Here is a 19,614-nt window from a genome sequence, read left to right as displayed (position 1 = left end):
TGAAAACTTTATAAGTATTTTTTATTTCTCTTAAACTATATACCTAATATTACTTCTCTATATAATCGCCACATGAAATAAGACATTTATCGTAGCGATACACGAGCTTCAATATACTCTCGTCGTATTCTTCTTCTACTGCCAGTCCATTTAGCCACTGATTAACAGCATTTTTAAATTCATCTTCACTAACAAATTTCTTACCACTGAAAAATTCTTTCAATTTCCCAAACAAATGATAATTAGCAGGAGCTAAGTCCGGACTATACAGTGGGTGATCGTAAATTTCCCACCCAAATGTTCTCAGTAAATCACGTGTCGGACCCGCAACATGTGGACGTTCATTATCATGCAGCAGGGCAACGCCGTTGGTCAGCCGCCCACGTCATCGATTTTGAATGGCGCGCCGTAACTTACGTTGAGTTTCGAAATAGACTTCTAAATTTATAGTCGTTTCACGTGGTATGAAATCAATCAGCATTCAAACCGATCCCAAAATACTGTGGCCATCAGTTTGCGTCCAAATGGCTGCGGCTTGAGCTTTGTCGGTCTGGTTGGTGATTGAGAATGATGACATTCACTTGACAGCCGTTTTTCTCTAGCGTGTAATACGAAATCCATGTTTCATCGCCGGTAACGATCGAATTAAGGAACTCATCACTTTTTTCTGTGTAGCGCATCAAAAATTCCAAAGCAGATCCCATTCGGATTTTTTTGTGACGTTCCGTTAAACAGTGCGGCACCCAATTTGCACAAACCTTTCTGAAGCCTAAATGGTCATGAACAATGTGACCGATAACAGCTATTGAAACATCTGGAAAAAGAAGGGCCAGGTCGGAAATCGTTAAGCGACGATATTTTCTGATTTCATCATCGACGCGTTTCAACAAGTCCTCGGTGATTATCGAGGGCCTCCCCGAACGTTCTTTATCATGCACATTAATTCTATTATTTCTAAACTTTTCGCACCGTTTTCGGACGTTCTTTCATTCATTACATTACCATTGTACACAGCAACCGACTGCCTATAAATTTCAGCCGGCTTAACGTTTTAATAGTTTAAAAAAAGTATGATTCCACGTATTTCACAGTCGGCGGCAACTTTTTTCCTATTCATTTTTTAACGTAATAACTAACACTTACAGATACTACAACGCGACAACTTACAGACAACAATGCAGTGCGTACATTAATAGCATGGCCATGAACGTCAAAGGTTCGCCAACCTTAAGGAGAGAAATTTCCCAGAGGTCTTTACTTTAGAGATATTCCTCGTAAAAAAATAAAATTTAAAATATCGAAAAACCCCCACCATCTCGACATAGAAGAATTTTGACTGCAACACCTTATTCAAGAAATATGTTTTTGTATTATCTCTTAGTGGAATAACAACCCAGATTAAATTAAAAAAAATTGCTTTGATAATAATATTTGAATTGTAGTACAACCGTAACTAACAACAACGGCAAAATATGATGCTCAAACTTAAAATGCTGTTATAATAAAAGTCGTAATACAAGAGGAAAACCAGTGATAAAACGACAACAAAATGCCAATTTGTTTGTATTTTTAGGTTAATAATTAACTACAAACACCACCAAAATTATGTCAGTTGTGCCAACAGTTTGTTTGTTACTCTATTAGTAAAATTTCCTACTAAAATGACATATGCTCTCTTTTTCGGTTTAGCTTCTATAACTACCTTACGGTATATTCTATAACTACATTACGGTATAACTACCTTAGCAATGGTAGTTCTTCAGAGAATGAATGAGGATGATATGTAAGAATGTGAATGAAGTGTAATCTTGTAGTTTAATTTTTCGTGGATGTGTTTTGTGATTTTCGAGATTTTGGACGACGGATTACTTTTTTATTACGATTTTGTGAGTTCAACCTTATTGCCTATAGTAATAAGGTCTATAATTGATCGATTTCTTGCTCTGCAAGTCAGAACAAAAAGACAGTGCTGTAAACAAGGTCTTGAAAAATTTTCACCGGGTTTACTGGTTATTAAAATATTCTAAGTGGTTAGACTGTATTATAAGGGGAAACACCTTTTGTCCTATATCTCCTTCCCTGTCCATCCTAGTCCCAAATCCCCTCGGTTCTATCCAAACCAGGTCCCTCCGCCCTCTGAATCCCCTCCTCCAAAATATTTTGACCCCTTTTTTGGGGAAATAAATTTTTGGACCCCCCAAAATATTTTTTGGTAAAAAATTTTTTTATCCGTTTTTTTACTTTATACATTTTACCTCTCCCAACCCCTTCGTCGCCCTCTTCTTTTTGAACACCGAATCCTATCAAGTGGGGTATCAAAATACGCTTAATCAAGCGTAGTACACATTGGTGGCAGTTAAACATTTTTAAACGTAGCTTTGGCAACGAGGAGAGAAAAACGTAATGAAGGAAGATGAACCATCCACTGCAACTTTGGCCGGGACTAAGTTGCTAAATTAGACACAAAAGAAAAAGGAAGGAAGAGGGTCAAACAGTGGTCAACGGAAGAGGAAGACGCTCCACCTGGTAACCTAAATGAGTTGACAAATTGGCTGGGCCTTGCGCTACACATACTTGTACAGATTCATGGTACTGGTTTAAGCGGCTTTATTAATATACACGAGAGACAACTTAAATCAGTTCTTAGTGGGCTGCAGGCATTTGGTTCGCAACAAAGAGGTGGTCAACTGATCTGTCAATATATGTACAACAGGTGACCAATGCAGGATCGGCTGAGGGTGTTATCTCCCAATTTAGAAACATAGAACATCAGCAGGGTTCTACGGCTGCACAGACCCCAGAGATTATGTCGGGTGATATAATAAAGGAAGAATCAATAATAATGGAGAGAAATGAGGACAAATCTATTTGAGGGAAATATAAGGGGTTCCACAGGGGTCAGTCCTTGGGCCACTCCTGTGGAACTTGGCCTTAAATGGAGTAATGAGACTGGAGTTTGAAGGGGATGCCAAACTGATAGCTTATGCCAACAACCTGGCTCTCCTGGTCACTGGCAAAATGGAACAAGAAGCAGAGGATTGTGCAGCGGCTGCGGTCGATAGTATAGTATACAAAGGTGTCTTGAAGGTAGAGGACTGACATTAGCACCTAATAAGTCATCGGCAGTCACCTTAATAGGCAGGAGAAGAATCAGAGAAATACATGAAAATTGTTAAATATCCAAAGAATAATAATTTTACATTACATGAACAATTTAAAGAATGAGTGTGATCAAGCAGCATATCTATAGCATAGAAATAAACAAAAAAATTCTCAGTGTTTGGATTAATTTGCACGCTACTGTAAATGTTGTAGCCTTATGGTAATCTCTTAATTTTCTTGGAATCCATCTTGCTTTTATTTTACAGTGTTGAGCTGTTAGTGATAATGTTATGAGCTGTACTTATAACTTTTCACCTATAATCTCAACTGTAATCCATCTGTCTTCTTGGATGAGAGAGTCTATGCAAGTTTCAGGCACTGGAATTGAATCTTCAATTGGATACTCAGAATAGTGTTCATCAGTCACTAAAGTTGAACTGCCTTTAAATTTTTCTAACCACTGGTAAAGATTTCTGTAGTTCATACAACTTTATTCGGTTTTCACTTTTGGAAAGCAAAAGATTGAGCACTGCATAGTCCAACTAATTTGCAAACTTCAAGAGCACTTACCATTGCAAAATGTAGTTTTGAGGTTAAAAAATAACAATTTTACTCAAACAAGCTAATCAAGTCATTACAGGGTTACCAAATTACTGTTCTGAAAGTATCAAAACCTTCTTAGCAATTATTTTGCCTCCACAGCTATTTGTGTCTTATTATTGAATAACTACTCTATTTAATGAATTTATAGCTGAAAACTTCACGCAAATATTTACGTACTACAGCAAAATTTGACCTTCAAAATATTTGTAGATATTATCCAGCCCCATTTCTCTGGCGCTACGAGATTAAAATGTTTAGGATTGCTTTAATAAAATTAAATTAATTTGGCAGAGCCTAATAATAACCTCAAAGTATACGATCATTTGTATTTATTTATCCATTAGATGAAATCTGTGACTATACCAATCATGTTATCATTGTTGGTACCACTTCGCCTTCGACGAGGTAATTTCAAAAAGATTATTTTAGATTATGAAAGTAATATTAAGTTACTATTCCTTACAAAACTGTAATTAATGAGAGGCTTTTATAAAAATTATAAAAGCCTCTCATTGTAATATGTATACAAGGTAATGATTAATAACTTTATGTGATCACTAGTCTTAGTGACACTACATGAACTATTTAAGACAGCTGAAAACAAATTGTTAATATAAATAAGTGTTTTGCAAAATGTTTGAAACATCAAGAATAGGCTTCTTTTTTTTACATATTTCAATATCAAGGCAAAACTTTTCTGGCATAATTTACTTGTGATAATACTACATTTAAAGAAGGAATTAAGTTAAACAAATTAAGATAAAATAATTTTACAGCAATAGAAGATAAAGTTAAAAGTTTTTATTTTTTAATAAATTAGTCATTTGGTTTTATAAAGTTGTTTATTGATAATTGTTAATTTACTATTTAATGTTACTTATTTACATTTACATACATTTATATATGTATAATATCTATTGTTAAGTTTATACAGTGATTACAATAAATACCTAATGTATTTGTATTTATATGTTTTTAGCACCATAAAATATAGACTGTTAACTCTTAATTAAACATAGTATTAGATGAAATGATGCAAAATATGATAAAAAACTACTGATAAAAACAAATTTTCTAACAAATGAGAATACTCTCAACAATTATGGATACTTCTGGAAACTAATATATCAACAAACATCTTACAAAAATAAACTATAATAATCAAGTATGTTCATATAAATAAATAATAATATATTTAAAATTTAGAAAAACATTTTGATGCAAGAAAAATTCTCTTTCTATTCTCTGGTGTAAATTGTTACTAAATTTTGGAGTATGTAAAATTTTGAGTATTGTAAAACCTATTTCAGAGTAGGTAAAAGAAGAGGTAGGTTGGAGTCATATGATTGGAGTCATTCATTGTTGAAGTCTTACTAGAAGAAACAAACAGTTTTGTTTAATTAAAATAAATGGTGAGACAATTGAAACAAATTGATTTAAGATGATAAGGTAAAATCTTTCTTTTTTTAATTTTTAATAAGTAACAGTTTGTCATAAATTATAGAGTTAAGATAGTAATTTCCAATGCTAATTATCACATGAAGGTCTAGTTTTCCATCAAATAAATTTATATGTTAATAATTATTTACTTTGAATAGTTATGTAATATTTATTGCTCTATATGTATCATTGTTCTTTGGTTTAATTGAAAATAAAAATTACTTAAATAATTATTATTTTGACTTTTTCTCTGACTAGATTTTATTCATCTATAGCAACTAGATTTTATGATTTTACTAGCCAGTTAGGGCTCACTTCACTTATCTGACTATCTAGCCAGGGGTTCTGCTCTCTCGATCCTCGATTTGTTTATTATCCTCATGTTTATGAGAATATTAAATATCTTATAGATATTCATTAAAGAAAAAATAATTAGTCATTTTATTTCATACCATTTTTGTTGCCATAATGACAGAAATTTAATGAAGTAAAAGGATTAATTTATATATTTACATTAACTGGTTTGTAAATGTAAATTTTGTTACACAACTGCCTCAAATGGTATGAAAAATATTTAAGACACTTGTTTAAAATATGTTAAGTGAAAAAAAAAAACAATTAATGCTTTACAAAATTACCATTATAAAATTATAAAATGAAGTTCAACCACAGAGTAAATAATTTGGTTAAGTATAAAAAAATGAATGGGTAAATAATGATCACATTATTTCAGTCATAAAATTTGATTTCAGTTAAGAGCATTAGGTAAAATATTTGTTTTTTTCAAAATCAGCATGTATTCAAAAGTAATACACTTTTGGTATGCAAAGTTCAGTATCTTATACATAAAAAATATTGTTCTAGTTGTTACAGTACAATAAATTTGTATAGATGGAAGCTTTTCAAACATATTTTCAAAACTGGATAAAAATAAAGGAAATTTAATTCATTATGAAAACATTTTGAATTTGTGATAAAGAAATAGTGCATTTTACATAATGAATTTCATAATTGTCATTTAAGAATTGAATGTGTGAGACTGTGATTGTTAAGAAATCTGAAAATAAGACAAGTAAGATTTTGGGAAAAGTAAAATTACACCCAGTTAATAATTAAATTTGGAGTATAAATAAAGATCATAAACATAAGGTTGGTACAATTTGACTAGTCTTTGTTCTAATAACAAATTCACAAGTTATACTTACTAATTCCAGATTTTTGTTTAAGATTATTTTTTTACCTACTGAGATGCAAATGATCATAATAGTTATAGTATGTACCATTTAACAAAAAGAGGGAAAATTAGGTTTAATGAAAACTGTAAGAAAATCTTCAGTTCTACTTATACACCAGATTGATAACTTTAAATGCAGTTTTTATTACATTGTGCCTGGTGTATAAATAGGTATTTTTTTTTTTTTTTAGTTAAAATTTTATGTTAAAAACATTATAATTTCTATCATGATCTGGATTGACATTTACAAGCTATCTGGATAACATCTAGCCCTGAAGAGGGTTATACTGTAATAAAAGTAAAACAGATAAAAAAATATAATGAAAAGTAATATAAATAATAAAACAATAATGGAGGTATCAATCAATAATAATTTAGAAGTTACTTAATCTTAAGTAAAAAATGTTTTGTTTTGCAATATGAAAGAAAAATATCATGAAAAACTTTTGATTAGATTGAGCTACAAGCTTATTTAATTAGAAAATCTAGTTCTTGCCAATGACAGAGAGTTACATTTGTTTATTCTTATTTAAAAATAAACTGACAGGTGTAATAGATGAGTTTTTAATATCTAAAACTAAGATGAATTGGCTAAATTACACAAATGGTATTAACAAAAGCTTTACTACTTCCTGAGACATTTTATTTTTTGTAAAATTTCTCTAGAATGCAATAGTTGGAACAGTAGGAAACTGGAATTTGAAAACTATGAGGTAAGGATAAAATTAAACCATACTTTATAAATCAGTTCCAGTAGTAGATCATCTTAGTTAACATAGGGTTCAGTATCACTATATGCTGTTGGCATTTAATGGTGAGTAATAATTGCAGCAGTTGATGGCACTTCAAAAAAAAAGAAAAGTAAAATAAAAATAAAAGAGCCAGACTCCCTTTCCTAGGTCCATCTTCCTTATGAAAATACTCTAAAAAAACCAAAAAAATTAATAACTAATACAATCTATTTTTAAAGTACATAATTGTATACATTCATTAGAATTAAAAATTTCAGCATAAAAATCAAACACTGTAGGTCCTACAGATAAACTATGCATCTTACAATAAATTCCATTATCATAAAAGTAACTAAACTTGTAAACATGACACATTAATTAATGTAAATTCATGAAATGTAGTTTTACTCAAAAAAATCTTAAGTTACTGAAAATTAATGCTGTTATTTATTTTGTTATTGTTGAAGAGAGGGTGCATCTTGGATTCCATCTTTATCCATCTCTGGTTAAGTATCATTAAAACAAAAAATGTTTTAAAACATATGTTCAGCTCTAAATGAACATGTTTCAGTTTTAGATAATAAAAATAATAAATTTAATAGTTGCATAATTAAATAGTTAATTTAATTAATACAATTTGCTTTTACAACATATTAAATGTACCTTTTGAAATAAAAATATTCAGTACTTAGTTCTTTAATATCAAATAATAATTTTAGCACAAGGTTTATTTCTAAAAAAATATTATATTTAAACAAATATTAACTCATATTTTATCCAAACAACACATAAGAGTATTTTTTTATGTGGGACGTTTTACTATTTACGATAAAATATAGTAATATAGCAATATAATAATTGCGTTCTGCTTTCTGAACATTTGTTATGTGAATACAAACAGCTAAAACAACTTTTTTCTTTTAAAATCATTTATTATTTATTAATGAACCATTGATTAATCAAGAGTTGACAGTACAATTAAAATACTTTCATGTGTGATTTATTTGTTATTTTCCTGTATTGGATGACAGTGATGGGTCAACCATTGTACCTGCTACAAGTGATACTTTAGTTTCTGAATCTATTACAAAAAATACAAAAGGACGTGTTGCTACAAACTGTTGTTGAATTTGTGATTCTGTTGCATCATACCCTGTAAAAAACATAATAATAAATAATTAATTTATACTAGTTTTATAATCTAATTTTGTTTGATTTTAATCTACTAAAAATGATAGTTTGTGTTAACAGTTATTTTTTTTCAGTAAAAATCATATGATAAAATGGCATAAATGAAAATGTCTAGATAGATGTTTACGTAGACTTGTAAACACCAATGAGTCTACATTGTTTCAGAGTAAAATACATAGTTAATCTTTCATTATTCTCAGTTTAATTACTAATTAGTATGAAAAATAAATGTTATGGCTCTTAGCAGTTTTATTTTAACATATTAACCTTAAGTACCTAACAAACAAAGAGAAAAGAAGATATAAAAATGCTTATTTTTTAGGTTCATTAAGTCACACCTATTCTGCAATTTCATAAAACAACCTTTTTCTAAAAATAAGGAATTTCGAAGTCCAAGGAACATTTTATAAGAGAACATAGAATCTTTGTTTATAATCAAATGGAAAAGCTTTTAATTTTATTATTATTAAATTAAAAAAAATTTTTTTTTTCATCACTTAATACATTCGATCCCACACCACAAAATATTTTTCTCCAAAACAGCCAGTTGGCACATATTTGTGTCGGCTGATTTTCCACCATTGACCAACAGCACATATATGTGGTGGTAATAATAAATAATAATAATAATAATAAAATAATATTTTAATAATAAAATAAAAAAATAATAATAATAATAATTATTATTATTTTTGTTTAATTGTTAATATTGTTTTGTATTTCTTTCATTTAAAGAAATGAAATTGTGCTGGTCTACTAGAAGTCTTCCTGTAAATATTGGGTTTATGCTAAATGTAAGGCACGATTGGTTTTTGATTTTGTTGACATGATGAACTTGGACGTTTTTACACACGAAACAACGGATCCTTCCTTCTGCAATAATGGTTTGGATTTAATTTTGACTAACTGCAGGATTTTCACTAGAGATGCTGAGGCTCTTGTTTGCTCTGATAAGTTCCATCCTCGATTTGAAATTGGGTTCCTTGCAGTCGCAACCGTTGATGTGGCGGAAACGGACCTGGTTTTTCGCTATGATGGTGGTGACTATAGTGCGTTGTATGACGATGTGAGATTTGCTGATTGGTGTAATATTCTCTTAACCGTCGATTTGGAAGAATCGGTTCTGGGTTTACAGAAAATAATTACTGCAGCGATTGATAAACATGTTCCTGCCTTTCGTCTTAAGTCAACCAAATTTCCACCTTGGTTCAATAGGAACATTGTTAATTTTCTCAAGAGGAAGAAGGCTGCTCATCGCAGGTTTAAATCTTCTGGTCTGTCAGATGATTATTTCTTATTTTCTTGGCTGCGTAGAGATGTTAAGTACGCGATAGCGGATGCCAGAGTGGTTTGGACTCGGAAGTGTGAATCTGTCCTTTGTTCTAATCCGAGAAATTTTTGGAAATATATTTCTCGACAGAAGTCTAACTCTGTGAGGACTCCAGCCCCTATTGTCGATGGACGGACTATTTCTGATCCTCGGTTGAGTTGTCAGCATTTTGGTGAGTATTTTCAATCAGTATACCAGGAATTTCCTACACAGACTACATCTGGTAGCGCCTGTATCAACAACCATCAGATTCTTCAAATTCCGATGGTTTCATCTTCTGACGTGCTATAAACATTCTTAACGCTAGATCGGCGATCGGCTTGGATCGGATTCCTGCGTTTGTTATCAAAGGATTAAATGAGATTGTTTCTCCTATCCTGGCTTCCCTGTGAAGCTTGTCGTCTTCTTCTTTTCCTTCCCTATGGAAACATGCAGTTATTACTCCTATACCTAAGCCTGGTGTCTCTTCTCTGGATAATTTCAGGCCTATTTCTATCCTCGGTACCTTTTCCAAAGTCTTCGAGAGGATTCTATTTGGACATATTTATGACCATGTTCTCCCGATGTTGTCATTTCAGCATGGATTTATTAAAGGTCGCTCACCAGCTTATAATTTGGCCGCCTTTTTGCAGGATTCAGTTAATGAAATTGAGCATAGGGATCAAGTAAATGTGATATATTTTGATTTTACCAAAGCTTTTGACAAGATGCCCCATCATTTGATGTTATCAAAGACCAAGGGCTTCGGCTTCAAAATAATTTATTGATCTAAAATTTTATGTAAAGCACTGCTATATAAATAAACATTGAGAGAAAACTTTATAAAATTAAAAAAAATAATTTTATTTAAAATATTTATCAATTTAGAACATGTATGCATGATACACACACACACTCGCGCGCGCGCAGAGAGAGAGAGAGAGAGAGAGAGAGAGAGAATATTTTTTTAGTTCAATTTATATTTCAAATAGCACAATAAGACAAAAGTGAAAAGTAATGTTGTTTCTGATTATGATTTAAGCTAAGCTTGAAGAAAAATTGCAATTTATTCTTGATTACATTAACGTAATTAAAATGCAAACTAAAATTTTATATGTTATAAATATTAAATGAAATTGAAAAATGTTTGCTATATCAAAAAGAAAGAGAGCAAGATGTCTGTATTTTAACCTTGAAATACTGTTTAAAGTCAAGAACCGTGTTAAGTCCATCCGTTAGAGTACATTATCCTCATATATATGTTTATTGTTTATGCTCTCGAATTACATATTAGATGTACTCTGCGAAGCATAACTTCATTGTTTCTCTGTTTAGTTTTCTTAAAAAAAAATTTGATACAAGTTCAGTCTATTATAATATATCTAAATATCTGATAATCATTTCATTTTTTTGTTATGTCATTTCAGAAGGTATACATTATTAAGATAAATCTACCATATATATTTAACCTTGACTTTCTAGCATAAAATAGTAACTATTACAATTAAAGTTGTAATTATGTAATTACAGACCAAATTCAAAATTTTTTTACAGTACTCTTTGTTGATTAAGGATTGTATTTATTTATTTAAAAACCTTGGATTATGTACATACTTTAGAAATGTAGTAAAATTTTATTCCATCTGCTAACTGGACTGTTTAGCATTATCAAATGGATATACATGACAATGACAATTACTGGTTTTAAAGGTCTTGTTGTTTAATCTTGAAAAGCTAAGATTTAATTTTTTTTCTTTGTAAAACTGCTTAAAAGGAAACAAAAACAGCATTGAAGCTGGATTCTAGGAAAGACGGAAACTGCATTTCTTACAATTTGGAATAAATAATTAAATAATTTGGAAATTTCAATTAGAAGATGTGAAAAATCAAATTGACGTTAAAATTAAAAGTAATTAAATGTGGTAACACTTTTAGTGTTACCACATTTAATCATGTTATTTAGAAAATATTTTTTATTTCAGGAATTTGAAAAATTTGTTAGAATTCTAAGTATTTTGCATTTCATATTTACTTCCTTGTACGAAGTAAAGGAAGTATTATGATCGCGAAAAATTTCGGTTTTCAGATATTAACGGAAATATTCATCTAGACTACCCCTGAATCCATTTTGACTAGTTTCGGCGAGACGTCTGTACGTACGTATGTGCGTATGATATCGCATAACTAAAAAACTAGGCGTAGAATGTTGGAATTTTGGATTTAAGACTGTTGTAACATTTAGATGTGCACCTCCCATTTTGATTGCAATTGACAAAAATTGACAATTTTGAACCAAAATTGTCCAAAAAAGCCCAAAATCCCCAAAAAATGGATTTTGGACTTTTTATTAATTACAGTAATAAGCTCTCATTGAGAGATTTTCAACTATATATATATCATACGTGGTCTTATTTCCAATGGTTCCAGAGTTATATCCAAATGAAATTTTAATTAATGAAATATTTAGATCTAAGGGGAAGGTACGTCGGTTCGAATCAGACTTCATCTCTTTTTTTTTAACATTTTTTTTTTAAATTTAAATATATTGATTTATTAATAATCGATTGTCTACGTGACAATTAACCTCATAGTAAAAAAAATATTTTACGATGAATAATAATTCAATAACAAAAAAAAAAAAAATATTACAAGTGTTTAATGAAATAAAATTTTTTGTACTTTTCATTTAAAAAAATCTGTAAATGTAATTTAATAGGCGTACAAGTAAGTTATGTGGTGTCCACATCAGATTTGGTGAAACATCTGATTATTCGTTTTTATTTTAATTTTGTTGATGGTTACATCATAATAATCTAAAAACCATAGTATTAGATAGATGTAAGACTTGCATTTATTTAAAGAGCAATAAAGGGACTTTTACTCTATCCTAATATTTTAGGTAAGATTGAATTAATAATTGTTTAATGTTTATAATTTCTGTTTTTAATTGCACTATGTTTTTATTATTTCCTTGTACGAAGTAAAGAAAAGGAAGTATTGTAATTGCGAAAAATTTCGGTTTTCTGATTTCAACGGAAATATCCATTCTGAACATCCCTGAATTCATTTTGACTAGTACGTATCTTTCGTAACTTAAAAACGATTAGCCGTAGGATGTTAAAATTTTGGATTTCGGACTGTTGTAACATCTAGTTGTGGACTTTCCCTTTTGATAGCAATCGACTGAATCAAAAGTGTCCAAAAAAGCCCAAAATCCAACTTTGTTTGGATTATATTAATGAAATATTTGGATTTTACAAGGGGAAGGCACATCGGTTCAAATCAGACTTCATCTCGTTTTTTTTTAATTTTAAATATATTGATTTATTAATAATTAATTATTAACCTCTGATTGTAAAAAAAAAACATACAATAAATACTATTCAATAAAACAATTTTAAAAAAATCAGAAGTTATTAATGAAATAAAATTTTATGTACTTTTAATTTAAAAAAAGTGTATATGTAATTTAATAGGCGTACAAGGAAGTCATGTGCAGATTTTTATAATATAATTTTTTAATAAAAGATACTCTATTTTTTAAATTACATTTTTTAGAAGTTAAGTTGCATCTTATAGTCAGAGGTAAAGGTTGTTATTTTTTAATCCAACAGAACCAATTTTGGAACATAAAATAAAAGGAAATGATGAGATACTGTTAGTGTTCAGGCAATGATTATATTGGTACAAGTACCTTCAGTAGTCAGTTCCAGCCTTATATAAACTGAGTTAAACAAACTGTTAGAATAAACTTAAGATAAAAGCTGGTAAAGAAGGATGTATTATAAACTATGCAGTTTTACATAATGAAAAACATCAATTGCTTTGATTCTCAAAATCAACAGTTTGCTGGCTATTTATGAAAACAAATACCTGCAGATTTTTTTATTTTTTGCTGGTAAAACAATCTTTTTTAGTATTTTAAGAAAATTTAAAAAAATAAAACATTTTAGTAGTAGAGGCAACTGAGCCTCGAACAGTTTACCGACCAGTATCTTAAATAGCTCCTAGAATTTACCTAACAGCGTGAGTGGACTAAGTGCGGTGCCATACACCACCGGCTTACGTTTCCCAACCGCTCACTTGTAATATATTTGATAAAATGGGTAGGCGCACCACGTAAACTACTAAAAATATATATGACATCCATAAATTAAAATTCATTTCGTCTAGACAGAAATTCGCTGCTACGCCTGGGTCGCTTGATCCCAGCAAGTACCTGTCCACCATATTAAAGCGCTTGGAACTCTAACTGGTTGGTGTCTCTACCAGCCATATACTTTAACTGGTATATGTCTCTAGGTTAGTTTTCCATAGCAGTGCGGTAGGAGTATTTTCCCTTAGGTAAACTACTGATGTCGGTTGAAAAAGCAACTTCATCAAAGAACTCCTCACGGTCCGATAATGCGGCTCTCGCCACATTGACTCGCCGCTTATGAGTGGCCAATTTTTCCCTTTACCTCAAGTTCCAGGGTGGTCCGATCTTACAGCAAAGAGGGAAGCGAAATCTTATACATCAGGCGTCAATATTTACCGGAACCGTTTGTCGTAAGAAGTGTCAGTCAATGTGTCGTTATAACAGTCTTAGCTCGTTTGCATAGTTTCCGTATGTCTGTTTGGGTTTGTTTGCTGCTGTAAACAAGGGTGTTCTTACTTTGTTTTAGAGAGGTTTAAAAACAATCGCGATCAGAATTTACCTATCAGTGGATAAAATTTACGTGAAAAACCGAGTACTTTGCGAGATAATTCAATTGTACGGATTTCAAAGCTAGTGTGGGTTGACTTAATAAGTTATAAAAATAATCTTTAGAAATGTTTGTGGTGAAAGTGGCAGTGTAAATGAATAAGTTTGTAATAAGTGAATAAACGGTACGCTAAAAGAAATTATGAGCACATACAACGAATCGGGCATTTTTAACGCTGACGAATCTGAATTATTTTACAAATGTTTACCTGACAAAATTTTAACTTTTAAAGGTGATAAATGCCATGGTAGGAAATGAGGTAAAGACCGCGTCATGCGAACATGTCGGGGACACCCAAGAGCAGGGCAGTCAAACATCAGGTGTTCATTTGACTGGACCTCCCCGCAGACGCACAGCTCATCAGCTGCCAGGCGCAACCGAAACAGATATTCGTTTAAATTACCATGGTTGGTGAGCACCTGGGCACCTGTTTCCCTTAAAAACGAGCTCGGACATACCATTCTCCCAGATCCTGTATACATTTATACAAGGATCTTCCCTTAGTCGTGGTGTGCCATTCCTAGTAGATTCGACCTGTACTGGTCGATTCCAGGTACTTCGTTTAATTTAGCTGACATATTTCTGGTTGCAGAGTGCTGGCGATGTATTATGCAATGTTTTAGTAATATGTCAGGAGAAGCGATTTCTTGAATCCTTTTTGTTACTCTGCAATGTTTTCCAGTCATATTTGTTACTCCGTGGGTACACAGATCAATACAATTTTTCCAGTTTAAGGAATGGTTATTAATATACGAATTCAATGAATCAAAAACTTCGGAACTTGTGTTGGAATCTAAATCTTTGCAAAATAACAATTCTTCTGTAATTTGTTCAGAAGAATAGTCAATGTACAGAACGTAGCACAGAAAAATAAGTTTTTTAGAAATATCACACGGTTCGTCGATCTGCATGCCAAACATTGGTGATTCTTTAATAATTTTTATATTAGATTTCAGTTCTGGAATTTATGTTTTTTACAATTTTTCAGATCAGATTTTATATAAACCAATTCCTCAGTTATGGCCCCAAGAATTACAGTCTGGCGCAGAAATCAGGGTGAATTTTTTAGCCAGCCGATATTCACTAATGAAGCATTTCCAAACGTATGTTTATCTGGACCACCGAGCTGGTCTAGTGGTTAACTGGTAATTGCAAATCAGTTTAACAGCTGATTTTCAAAGTTGAAGGTTCTGAGGTTGAAATTCTAGTAAAAGTTAGTTACTTTTATACGGGTCTGGATACTAGACAGTGGATACCAACGTACTTTGGTAGTCGGATTTCAATTAATTATATATCTCAGGAATGGTCACTCTGAGTCCGTAGAAGACTACAGTACATTTACATGTCATATATGTCATCCTCATCTCATTGGGCCAGGGAGGGGTTGCTTATTGTTCACCAGTTTTAGGCTCCGGAATCACCGGAGCCTAAACTACACTTCATTTACATTCATACATATCCTCATTCATCCTGTGAAGTAGTATCTTATGGTGGTTCTGGAGGCTAAAAAAATAAAAGTTGAACATATTGCAACATACACATTAGGAAAAAAATGGTTATATAAACTTTCTTCTTTATTTTCCCCAGTAGAACAAGTCCTGAAAGTTTGTTTCATTCTTCATAAATCATCTCTGTATATGATAAATGTTAGTTGACTTCAGGAAGTACCCATTTTACAGAGCGACGGGAGATAGAAACTGGCAATTGTATAAGTCATAAAATTTACCAAAAAGTATTTAACTATCTAAAATAACTAAGTAAAAAGATTAATTTAACCTTATTTTTAAGTTTTTACTATCGTAAAATAATCAATAATTATAAAATTGTAAATTAAAAAAAAAAGTCATATGTATATAAATTATATTTAAAAAAAACACTATGTCTAGTAAGAAGAAGAAATTATGTAATAAAAAAAAAAGAACATAAACTAAAAGAGAGAAGTTCAATGACAAGAAATTAGCAAAATTAGTTCATTAACCTTTTATTAGCGTGCGTGTGCGTCAGTAAAATATAATATAGTAGGATATAAGGAAAAAAAATATAACATGAGAAAGAAAGTAAAAAGTAATAATATTAATAATAGTCCAGAAAACCGGAAGTTCAGATTTATTATTTATATTTGTCAGCAGAATGAATTACAAGAGTGAAATGAATACGGCAATGAAAGTGAAATATATATGCCTATATGAATTATAACCTGCAGACTGCAGGGTATTTTTATTGTAAATTTATACTATTCTTAAGACTAATTTAATTTTAACATAAATTACCGTTTATTTATCTATATAAATTATTATCTCATGTAATTTTTGTAAGATCCAGATAAAGAGTACAAATTTTGAATTATTTTTTAAGATTATTTTAAAGGAAAAGTTCACTTAAATGAAAATTTTTTAAACAAAAAGTTATATGTCTACATAGACAATTTTATGATATTAAATAATTTATTGTCGATGGCACATTCTTTGCGCTGGATTTTTATAACGTAAAAATGTCATACAGATATTCAGATTACAAAAAAAGGAAATCAGTCAGAAAACTAATTCAAAAAAATAAACACATCTGGTAATCCAGAATCGTAGTTCACACATAACACCAGTCTCTTTACTTCTTTTCTCTTAATTTTTTTATACTGACGTAGCTTTATAGGTCTATTCATAGTTTAGTGCTAATATAATACAATTTAAAAAAATCGTTCCAAAAATTAAGATTTACCTTTAAATTTCAACTTTTTGAAGTTAACGCGAAATTAACAGTTAAACAGTTAGTAAAATGTTGGCAGCTTGTTTTAAATTGGCGCCAATATTTGAAAGTAGAAATACAAATAATATTTTAAAAAGTATTATTTTATAATTACTAGCTCAAATTTTAAAAAACCAGTTTTATTATTATTTTTTAAGCTTATTTTTTGGTTAATATTTTAATAATTATGTAGATTAAATTGATATATCAAGGCTATCATAAAAGTAAGCACTGTTTGATTATATTCGAATTATGAAATATTTTTTCTAATAAAACTACCTACCTTATTCAATTTCTCTACATAATTGATGTGTACATTTGTAATTCACAAGGTTAAAAGTAATTAATATTTTTTGGCTGCCAGTATATTTAACCACTAATTGACATCATGATTCAATTGGTCATCATTTGTGAATTGCTTATAATTAAAAAAAAATTCAACTATTTAAACAAAGAATTTGCTTGAAGCGTATTCCAAATTGTATGGTAACAACTGAAAATATTACTTCCTAGTATTTTCCGAGTGAATGATGAATTACAACTATGGAAAATGGGTATGTATTATTAATGCTGTAATTCAAAACATTTTTTCAGTTGCCTTGTTTTTTAGTTACTAAAATTAAAAAAAAAAGTTCTTAAAACCATCTGGAAAGATTAAATCCAAACCCAAGATGCTGACTCTAGATTTTTTTTTATTTTATGCTTAATGGTTCTTCAGTTTTAGTAGTGATTAAGAATCTTCCAAAAAGTTCGGGGGGAAAAAAAAAAATCAGTCCATTTTAATAATATATCATTTTAACGCTATTCAACAATCAGTTATCTATCAATTTTACTGTTATTTGATTTTAAAAAACATCATGGCCCAAATTTCACAGCGGCAACATTGACTGTCTTCTTAAAATCTTTACAGGTAACATATTAATAACTCTGAAAAAGGCATAGCAAACGATATACTAAAGCAAAAAAATCAGCAGGCTGGTTTACCCTGAGTTCACTAGTGTTTCCAACCTTCTCAAATGAAGTTACTGATGGTCATAATTCTAAACATATAAACAGACTAATGCATTTTTTGAATAGAAAGGATTTACATAAAATTTCAACCCTGAAACTGATCAAGAAATGGCTGAGAGAATCCACTGGTGATCCTTCTAATGAATAAACTACATGTAGATTTCAGGCAAATACATTTTTCTTTAATTTGTTAAAAGTTTTGAACACTTATTTTCAAACTGATTTTCCAGAAGTCCTTCAAAAAGAGTTGTTCGATTCTTCTTGAACAGAGTTTTTAGTTGCATAATCATTTAAAGTTCCAAAATTGTTTAAAAAAGGCTAGGAAATCCCTTATTTTACAATTAAGTAATATATTCAATTTATGTAGTGTTGTACAGTGTTTTTAAAATGGTTGCTAATAACAACAATACTTCCTGAAATCTCGATGAAGAAGGTGTTATAATTAGCTTCAAAAGACCTTTATATGATTAAGTTTTATTAATTCAAAAGCAATTTTAATATTTTAAAAGTGTTACAGAAATTTTTCATGGTGTTCAGTGAATTCTTCTCTTTGAACAATAATATTTTTGTCAGTTTGTTTCTGATTTTCTTTGCAAATGTTAATCATATATAAAGAATAGATGTTTGATTATTAAGAAATTTGTTGAAAGATGTTTATAAAACTTAAATCTTATATTATTTAAATAACACTCAAGTGAAAAAATAATAAAATTTTCTGACAATAAGACTTTTCCTAGCATACTTTTGAAATTGATGTAAGTGCCAAAGTTTCAATTAAGTAAAGACCAAATCAACCTGTGAGTTTCATTAAAAATGGATCAGCTTTTCACAGTGCTAAATAAATGCAGTGACACATTTATAGATAAAAATTATTAGTAATTATTATTGATTATTCAATTTCTTTTATGCAAGAAAAAAGTTGAAGGAAAAGATAAATATTTAAGCATCATTATACAAAAATGGAAGCATTAATAAATAATTTTATAAATAAAAAATAATATTTACAAAACTTTCAAATGGATAATTACAAATATATGAATATTTCAATTAAAAAGTAGGTTAAATAAAGTTATTAAAATTTCAAACTATTTCTTTTATAAAAGCTTTAATAGTTCCAGTTTTTTTTTTTTTTTAATAATTGATTAATTCTGAACAAATTAATCAGTATTGTTTAGAGAGAATATAAAGGACCTTGACAGAACCATGACATGATTCATCGGTTTTCAATAAATATCAGATTTCCCATCACCTTTAAAAATAATTTTACGGTCTAATTGAATAAAAACTTCCAACACTATTATTACTATATTACACAGCAGTTATATTATATTAAATTAAGGTAACAATAATGATGTAATACTTAAGTTAATTCATGTAACAAAAGAATAAAATTACATTATTCGCTTCATGCCATCTATACAATATAGTAACTACATTTAAATTAATAATTTAAAATTAAATTAACCATATACAAATTTTAATTAATTATTATTAATATATATTATA

General features: G+C 29.9%; 1 protein-coding gene across 1 annotated transcript in view; it reads right to left on the bottom strand.

The window, feature by feature from the left end:
• Positions 1-7,937: 7,937 nt before the first annotated feature.
• Positions 7,938-19,614, bottom strand: part of LOC142333383 (uncharacterized) — a 58,626-nt gene continuing 46,949 nt past the window's right edge. The window contains exon 8 of the mRNA XM_075380405.1: positions 7,938-8,263. Coding sequence (XP_075236520.1) covers positions 8,118-8,263 — 146 coding nt within the window. The 3' untranslated portion in view covers positions 7,938-8,117. The remainder of the gene's footprint in view (positions 8,264-19,614) is intronic.

This window comes from Lycorma delicatula, chromosome 12, assembly GCF_047948215.1.
Source record: "Lycorma delicatula isolate Av1 chromosome 12, ASM4794821v1, whole genome shotgun sequence".
Taxonomy (NCBI): Eukaryota; Metazoa; Arthropoda; class Insecta; order Hemiptera; family Fulgoridae; genus Lycorma; species Lycorma delicatula.
The sequence above is the reverse complement of the archived record's forward strand: the minus strand, read 5'-3'. Positions and strand labels throughout refer to the sequence as shown.